Raw genomic sequence first — 9,338 nt, 5'->3', positions numbered from 1 at the left:
TCAATTAGATAACGATATTACCATCAGTTATTATAAGAATACTATGTGTATCAAATATAACTTTAAAAATCTTTACCTTGTAATTTAACACCTTGAAATTGGGTCTCTATCTCTTTAAGAAGCTCCTGCTCTTTCTGAAGCTCCGCCTTCAGGAAGTCATCCCAACATGGATCCTCTATTAACCCTTTAACAACATTTTTACCAGAGTTTTCACTGAGAAGGAGCTCCTATAATGAGCTCTGCAGATACTCAGTTCCACCAGGTGTTTGCTAATTGTTACTAGCTAGTCTGAAGGAACTGAGTGGGGGAGTTGCAGGCGAGGAAAGGCAGAGCATCTCAACAACATGACCAGCAATCAGTGCAGCTCTCAGTCCATCTGAGAACACAAAGTGGATGATAAAAAAGAACTGGAGCTGGATAAGGTTCTATCCATCCAAGCAGAAATGCAAATATGACAAAGAATATTGTTTTTAAAATTGAGTCATTTCACAAATGTTTGTCTACTTGATCCTAATACAAAAAGTCACTTAATTACAGCACCGCTGTTTAAAGTATTAGATACTTTTAACATGAGCAAAAATCTGTAAAGGTTAGTTTATATTTTAAAAATAAGAAAGAGCCTGACTATTGTAAGATTTTTAAACTACTCGGGATGTAACAGGAAGTCAGTGGTGATGAGCTCTGACAGGATAACAGGATGTTTCCAGTTTCATTAATATTAAAGATGTCATTCACTGGTGTATTTGTTTTTTCTCTCTAACAAATGAAAACAGACAGCTGGATAATGAAGTCCAGAATTCCACTGCAGGATTTTACCAATTACAAAGTTCTTCAAAAGTGCAGTGAAGCAGAAAACGTTGAATTCTGTTCTGTGTGTAATTGGGGCGATGACATCACAAGAGGCACATAATGGAGCTGGAATGAGTGAACAAAATGGCAGACAAGCAACTTTTGACAGATTTCAAGATAAATTCTAAAACATTAGTTTTGTGGATTTTTTTTTTTTTTTTGCGGCTTCTCGGTTTTCTTTTCTCTCTTTCTGCAGGTTTAGAGACTTCAAAGGTGTTGACTTGTGTTTTTTCTATGCTTCTTTCTCTCCTTTCTTTTTAAGTTTCTCCGTTTCTTTTATCCTTTTTCTTTTATCTCTGTGTCAATTGCATTTGAAATAAACCCAAAGAAACTTGTGAAAGTAAATCTGTTGTTCCTCACCTTGCCACTCAGACAACAATGAGTGCCATGCCACCAGAAAGGATACATTAAAAAATAATGATAAAAATTTAAATTGCATTACTTTGCCACATGGCAAAGTGGAAAGAAACAACCACTATCTTTTAATCACTTACATAGAAAACCTTAAATGATCTCTTTTATTTAGATATTCTAAAGTATTTATTTTGTTTTCCAATGTGCCTCTTTCTCTTAGTATATATGTTATAAAAAAATAGAAATTCCTTTATTGTTCCATAGTGGGGAATTCGATGCAACAGCGTCAACGTGACCAGCAATAGAAAGGGGGGGGGGGGGACATTTTAGGACTTACAGTAAATCTAAACTCAACAACGAACAACTTCATTTGGTGCCTTGAATGAATTCCGTAGAATCTATGGAGTACAGTGCCCTCGTGTGGCCAAGTCTGTGAATTACACCAAATGATTAATATGTTGGAAATTGTGCAGAATATGCACTTTGTTGATAAACACACACACGAGACCTAATAAACACATATTTGTTTTAATGCTTTACATTTAAAGCGATGTGCTGTGTTAAACCAGGACAAATTTGATAAAAACTCATTTTTAAAAAACGAGATGAAAACCCAGTGTCCATACTATAGTACATCGGACATGATCAGACAAAAATATACAAGGTACGACACAAAAATCAAATATCTTACTTTACATAAATCTTTTTTTAAGTGCGGAAGTCAAAGTTCAATTCATTTTAATAAAATGCATGTTGACAGTAGAGTAACATATTGCTGTAAAAAATCTTTATAGTGTGGAATCAAGATTAAAAAGGTACAAGCCCCCCCCCCCCCCCCCAGGTGGTATGTTTCATATTTCCCGGTAGTCACGTGAATTTCAGGATGAAGGTCATTATCAAGATGGCTGCCATTTTTGACCATTTTAAATCAGTCATTGCTATAAAATGCTACCCAATATCAGGACCTAGATCAACTTTATGTCACATAATGTTTCTGGACAAGGTCATCATATCCATACAACATAAATGTAGCAATAAGTAGCAAAATCAGATGCTAAAACTGTAACTGAAGACTTTGCTGCTGGTGTCACACCTTCATCTCCTTCCAGTTAACAACTCGACTGATGGTTAGCGTTAGCTTCCTCTAATTTTTTTGTGTGTTTAGCTTTAGCTCTGCTAACAAAATGTGGAACATTTTGGCCAGTTGTGCCCACCATTTGCAATAACTGCTGATTTTAGTACAAACATATAGTCTCCATTATAATCATGGTGGCCATTTTGAAAAATGTCCACAGGAAAAACGAGACACAAAATTAAGAAAATTTATATGATTTGTGGTTTCTACTGTTCAAAATATGTAGCTTTTTCTTTGACAGCAAACACATTCATCCGATTCGTGATTTTGGTGCAAAAATTATTTTTTCCATGGCAACCATGGACGCCATCTTGAAAAATCAAGTTGGTCCAATGATGAATGATTTGACACCAGAAATAATAATTTCTAACGAATATTGGCAAATTTATAGTGTAAAAATACATTTTTCTTGACAACCATGGTGACCATCTTAAAAATGGCTGCCATCTAGAATTTTTCAGTGGCTAACTTTTTTTTTTTTTTTTTTTAAAAAGCAAACCCCACAGGAACATCTGTGCCAAGTTAAGTTCTTGTTTGAAAATGTGAACAACTTTGTTGAAATATTTAATTATCTGCTGCACTACAAGCTAAGAAGTGCGGCACGCTACCGTACCATCTTCGCTTATTTAATATTGTTGATTATCTGTGTGGACACTGAAAAGAAGAAAATCACATGTGATCATTACTCCTGCTGCAGAACTAGCTGTATGATGAATATGAAAACATTAAATAATAACACAGAGTACGTCTCCACATCTGATTGGTGCAAACCAGTAGTGGTGAAGGCAACGTCTCTGCAAACACAAACCTCAGTGTTGTTGGGAATTCTCTATGGCTAACACTAAGCAGTGCATTTTTATGAAGTGAAAAGATAAAGACACATGGGTTTTGAAAATAAGAACCACTCCCACGGTCAAACATGATAGAGGCAGCATCATGCTGGGGGAATTTTTTTTTTTCTTCAGCATCAGAGTTGATTACAAGGTAAAAACTTCATACGTTAGGATGATCTAGTCAAAGTGAAAACCAATATTACTCTTTCCAGACTAGCTGTGTTTAGAAATTTTGCTAAGAAGAATGGGGGGGAAAAGACATAAAATGTGGAAAAATTTAAAGGGGTGAATTATTTTGTACTGTATTTTTTTATACCTATAGCAAAATTAACTGGGCATATTGTGATTTTAGGAGTAAAGTCAGAACTAAGCACCTTTGATGAGGGAAGTGTGCAGTTCTGAAGTTATTTAGAAAACAGTAGCTGCTGTCAGAGTTGATCCAAAAGAACAGAATCTGCAGCTTTCCTTTCTTTTCTCATGTAGAAAAGATGGAAATGATCCAGAGAGAGGTAGGCTGAAGATAAAAATTACACAAAAACAAGTAATTCTGGTGGGAGAAATAATAAACCTTTAAAAATGACTGAGAAATCGTCAAGGCAGCTTCTCTGAGAAAACATTTAAAGCTAAAGTCACACAGTTACTGCAAGTATGTGGTGAAAAGACAAGACACGTCTATGACTTCTGCTGTCATCTACATACAGCCGAGGCTGTCCGTAACCTGGTTACAGAATATTTACAACACCGGTGTATTAAAATGTTTCTCTTCTGAGGTGAAGTGGTCGGTTTTGACAGATGGCGCACCAATTCGGTTTCAGTGCCTCGCAAAAGATGACTGTGAAACTTTTCCAGCATTTTGTTCCAAAACAACCACGAATCTCAACGCATTTTGTTAGTTATGTACGTGACGAACCTACAAATTGGTATGTAATTGTTTAAGTGGAAGAAAAATGCTTTACAAATGTTTTTTTGTTAGTACGTATTTTTTATAGTTTCTAGTGCAAATATCTTAGAACACTTAAAAATGAGACAAAAAAAGCTTCTAAAGTAACTTTTCAGTCTATAATTCCTTAATATTGAAATAAGATTAAGTGAAATAATCTGCCATTGGAACTAGTTTATAATCAATATTAAGGAATTATTGACTCAAAACGCATTTTTATATCTTGCTGAAAAGTTACATGTAAGTTATTTTTGTCTTATTTTAAGTGTATAAAGATATTTGCACTACAAACTAGATAAACATACTATTTTAAATAATGTTTCATTTTTCTTCCACCTTACAATTATTCACTGTGTTGAAGTCTGTCACATAAAATCCCACTAAACGTCTCTGAAGCTAGCAGCTATAACACAATAAAAACCGGGAAAAGTTCACAGTTGTGAATACTTTTGCAAGGCACTGTGTACATACATGTCCAGTCAACAGTGAGATTCAGACTCTGCAGCAGCAGCGGGGATTGTCGCTGTTTCCGGAGGTCCCGTCAGGTTTTCCAGTCGCTGCCGGCAACCAGTAGTCTTTTCAATCACGGCCAGAGAGCCTTGAATCCCGGCTGGCCCTAAGTTTGCAGGGGGAGCCACTGTCCGAGTCCTTCCAGGAAACCCCGCATGTTCGTGACGTAGAAGTCAACGTTCTGAGCGAAGTCGRTGCAGATGTTGGAGTAAGTGTCCACCAGAGTACAGTAGAACGCAGTCCCGCCTATGCTGATCACCACGGTGACCAGACACAGCAGCAGCAGAATGAGACAGGAGTCTCCTCCGACATCATCTACGAGGAAAACACAAAAGTTAGAGACCAAAGGAGGCGTGGAGATCTTCATTTCCAGTTTGTTGGGCCGCACCTTGGTCCACGCCGTCCTCTGGTTCGCTGAAGCGAACTTTGCGTTTGGATGACTGTTTGTCGACAGTGGTGGGGGCACTCGGGGGAGGAAGTCCGTCCAGCGAGGCTCGCCTCCTCTTTAGGATGGACACCAGACCGTCCGGGGAGGAGCTCTGAAGGAGACGTACATGTCATTTCACTTCTAACTCTTGAACTCTTCACAGCAACACAAAAAGCAGAACAGAGATCAGATAGCAAAGATCACAAGCAGGGCGTTGACCCCTGGCTGTCACACCGATTAGCTCTAAGCAGGACAAACAATCCACTGGAAACAAACCGCCAAAACCGGGACGTCTGTCGAGACTTCTGCCTCCATTTGCCGCGATTGCGAGTGCATCAGTTAATTTGTGAGGTCAGTGTGTCAGCTGGAGGGTAAATATCACAGTGATCAGCAGCCAGTCAGCAGACGCTTTATCAGGGTGTAATATATGACCTTTGTTCTGATCCGCATGGCGACTTGGACCCAAACGGACACAGCCCAAAGCCAAGAGCAAAACCTTTAAAGGTTCAGCTTATCAACCAGACCATAAATCCATCTGTCTTGTTAATGGCCAGGTACTTTGGAGTCTGATTGGATCACTTCCTTCATGAGTTTCTTATTTTATTATCATTTCATCAAGGTGTGGTGTTGAGAAGACACAAAGCCAACTAAATGTTAAAAGTAATAAATCAATATATGAATAAAATGCTTCCTTTTTCTTAAAGAGCCAACACAAGGTTTCACTAAGTAGTAGTAGGAGGTCTGGTCTTTACCAGAGTCCAAATTGATTCACTAGAGAAAGTCTCGGGATGTTTACAGAGCCAACCCTACCGTCACTCTACGGTAGTGGCAGGGTGATGATCTGGAATTACGTTACAGTGACTCAGTTGACCGTGGACTTCCCTGAGTCAAATGGGCACGACGCGGTTTTAGCGCCAAAATGAAGACTGTCACTAACCCAGTGGTAGCTCCTGGTCACAGGAAGCTATATTCGTTCTATAACCAGATACTGATCTGATTAATGACAGGCAACACCAGTAACTTAGCAACCAGCACTGGCAGATAAGACAAAGACTACTACAAAGTGTTAGCTTTGAGAGGCTAGTGATTAGCATGACTAGGCTGGTTGCTCCCTGGATTGCCTACTTCTGCTGGTCATTAGCATGGATAGGCTACCATTACCTTTTAAGGCAATGCATTAGCTAGGCTATCTTATGCTAATACTGGCCTATTGTGTGCCAATACTAGCAGTAGCTAGGATAGGCTAATGCTAGGTCAATGCTAGGATAGCATTAGCAAAGGATAGGCTAATGCTATCATGTTTTCATTTTTATAACATGGGAAAAATGTATTATGAGTGAAATAACCTGCCAATGGAACTAGTATTTTTCCATCAATATGAAGGAATAATTGACTTAAAACAAGCTAATATTTCTCATTGAAAAGTTACCTGTAAGTTAGTTTTTTCTTATTTCAAGTACACTGAGATGTTTCCACTAGAAACTGGATTAAAAATGACTCGGTAAGCTGTTGTGTTTTTACAGTGATAAGAAGCGTCTTCTCAAGCCTGATCTGAATTACACAACAGCCGCGATCTTGAATCCATCAGGCTGGAACAGCTCTGACTTCGCCTCAGAGGAAAACCACTCCCAGTCGCCTGGACGCCGTGTGTCGGCTCACAGCGGCCAACGCGGGCGGAGGCCGGGGGGATGAGCTCACAGAGGAACCAGGGAAAACATTCATGGGAGCGTGAGGGGAAACAAAAGGCCAGGTCAGGACGGAGGACGGTTTGGGGTTTCCAGTTAACCAGAGAACAGGAAGGAGAAGAAAGAGACGCAGAGACTGACTGATTGGAGGAAAACAGAGAGGAAAAATGTCATGAGGGCATTTAGGGTTTGTGGATCGTTGCGTCTGGACTATTTATCTCAACATTAAGTCACAATTATCAGACGTAGCAGGTGACAAAGTGAACTCTTACGCCCTCAGCGATTGAGAGTTTGGCCAGGTCTTTGTCCGACGCCTGCGCTACTCCTGCCGGCCACTCCACCTTCACCTCCTCTTCCTCCGGTGTGTCCTCGCCGTGCACCGCATGCTCCTCTGCTTCCACGTCCTGCTCCTCTGCTTCCACTTCCTGCCCTTCCTCGAGTGCCTCTTCCCCTTCGTCCTGCCGGTCTTCCTCTTCCTCCCTCAGTAGTGAGGAGAGGTCTGACTGGGACATCATGCTCTGGGTGTACTCAGGCTTGTTGGCTGAAGAGAGACAGAGAAACGCAGAAGAGGGTCAAAAATCACATTATTTGGAATAAATCAAACTTTATGTAGCCTTCTTTTACTAAACGTTTCCTCTATTAGATCAGTTTGGATTACCAAATCATTTGTATTTGCTAAATGCCAAAAATCTTTTAGAAGTTGAGATCAAATTTGGGACCTCTAAAAGTCTGTTTCATCCTTTGGTAAAGTAAAATCGCCATGGAAATGTCTAGCCGTCATTAGGAATAAGGTGACTTCTCTGTCCCAGAGAGCATGGACGTATTCTGGTGTGAAAATAAGCGTGACATCCCCAGAACAAAAGCAAAAGTCCTTTTGAGGATGCTTACTGAAGCTTGGTACRATGGCGTCATTATTCTCAGTGAAATGAGTCACATACCAACATGGGCTGAAAGCTCGCTCAGAGAGGAAGACGTTACTTTAACATAAAACGTCAGACAGCCACGCCCCTTTATGATGCCGCCCTGGGCAACCGCCCAGATMGATATCGAAAAATGGGCTTTAAAAAAAAAAATACTTAAGAAAAAAAAGCTTTATTGTCTCAAACCAAACATGTCAGAAGATTCTCTTTTTTGTGTTCGTTTATTTAGGAAGGCTTAAAAGAAGCCATTTTGTTTTAAGCGTTCATTTAGAAACGTTCCTCTCCAGTCGTTTCCTGTAGAACTTGAGCGATGAGGCAGCAGCACGTAACTCATGTAAGAAAGTGAAAAATGTTTAACTTTTGAACTGGTGGAGCAGCTACAACCCGGAACACATGCAGATGTGCAATTCTGACAAAAAAAATTGTTTTTCTCACAAATTTACATCTGTTTTTTTTTTTTCTTTTGAACACTTTATAAAGATTTTCAAGTAAATTTATATCAAAGGACACAGATGTTAAGCACCTGCACATTAACAAAGTTTTTTAAAAAATCACAATGTTACAGAAGCAAATGATTTATAAAATGATAACAAAATAACTAATGCAAACGTAAATAAAAAAAGACTGACGCAGAGTTTATGACTGCTCAACTGCCCATCTTATCTAGAAGTTACTTAGGTGGTTGAAAAAAGGGACAAATTGCATCTTTATTTACAGTATTTACAATGTTGTATTTATAAAAATGTGAAATTAATGTCAAAACCTTTTCATTTTTTTGCCAGAAATTCACGCCTGGTGTCCATTATTTTTGTTTCTGTTATCCACAGTGGCTATAAAACTCCATCATATCATCATAATTCTCTTCTGAGCTGAACTAGATTGAGCTGTGACTGTCAGTCCATTCTTACCTTTACCATGACAGGACTGCAGAGCTTCCGTCCTGATCTGAGTGTTTATAAACGCTGCGTTCAGGTTTTTCTGTTTTAGGAACATAAAAGACAAATTGGTTCCACAAAGAGAAAAAAAATTCATCAACAGAGAAGGTTTGTCATGTCTGACCTGGTCCGTGCTGAAGGACGGTCTGAGAGACGCCACAGAGAAACAGAAACATGGTAGGAAAACAAGAACAAATCACAGTTTGCTATGGAACTTATGAAATAGTCAACAAGACAACATCTGTTTGTGTGTCAGATCAACATGGAGCAGCAGCAGCATCCAGACAAGCTGCGTCTGTCTGAGTCCAGAGGAAATGACATTTCCTGCTCTGGTCAGGAAGGTTTTCTGTCTAGGCGGTGTGGCTCTTTGCTCAGGGCGCCGCCTTGTTCCAGGCGGCACACAAAATTATAACTAAACAAAGAAAAAAAAATAGCTTCCCAGTATTTTCAAGCAGCAGCATATGGACTCCACAGTCTAGACATTGTAAGTTGGTGACGTCTGCATCTGATTCAGGACTCCTAGAATTTATTTATGCTTAATTAACAAACAAACTATTTGGCATTGTTTAGTAAGTTTTGATTATCACCTTCAAATTTGAAACTTTGACTAAACAATTCTACTATACAAGATTATACAAAACAAAAGGCCAAACTTTCAGAATTGGAATTGGGGATCAACCGATATGAAAATTTGGGCTGATATCGGTATATTAAAGGAAGGACGGTCCGATAACCAGTATTTACTGATAT

General features: G+C 39.2%; 1 protein-coding gene across 4 annotated transcripts in view; it reads right to left on the bottom strand.

Annotated features, from left to right (window-relative positions):
- Positions 1-1,715: 1,715 nt before the first annotated feature.
- cnstb (consortin, connexin sorting protein b) overlaps positions 1,716-9,338 on the bottom strand; it is a 20,108-nt gene continuing 12,485 nt past the window's right edge. For 3 of the 4 annotated variants that reach the window (XM_008398170.2, XM_008398173.2, XM_017302276.1), the window contains 5 exons: positions 8,713-8,734; positions 8,562-8,631; positions 7,006-7,274; positions 5,010-5,160; positions 1,716-4,936 (listed from right to left, as the gene is read on the bottom strand). In XM_008398170.2, the coding sequence (XP_008396392.1) occupies positions 4,728-4,936; positions 5,010-5,160; positions 7,006-7,274; positions 8,562-8,631; positions 8,713-8,734 (721 nt within the window). In that variant the 3' untranslated portion in view covers positions 1,716-4,727. The remainder of the gene's footprint in view (positions 4,937-5,009; positions 5,161-7,005; positions 7,275-8,561; positions 8,632-8,712; positions 8,735-9,338) is intronic. The other variant, XM_017302277.1, reaches the window with a different exon arrangement.

Source organism: Poecilia reticulata, linkage group LG21 (assembly GCF_000633615.1).
Source record: "Poecilia reticulata strain Guanapo linkage group LG21, Guppy_female_1.0+MT, whole genome shotgun sequence".
Classification (NCBI taxonomy): Eukaryota; Metazoa; Chordata; class Actinopteri; order Cyprinodontiformes; family Poeciliidae; genus Poecilia; species Poecilia reticulata.
This window is presented reverse-complemented; position numbering and strand designations above follow the sequence as displayed.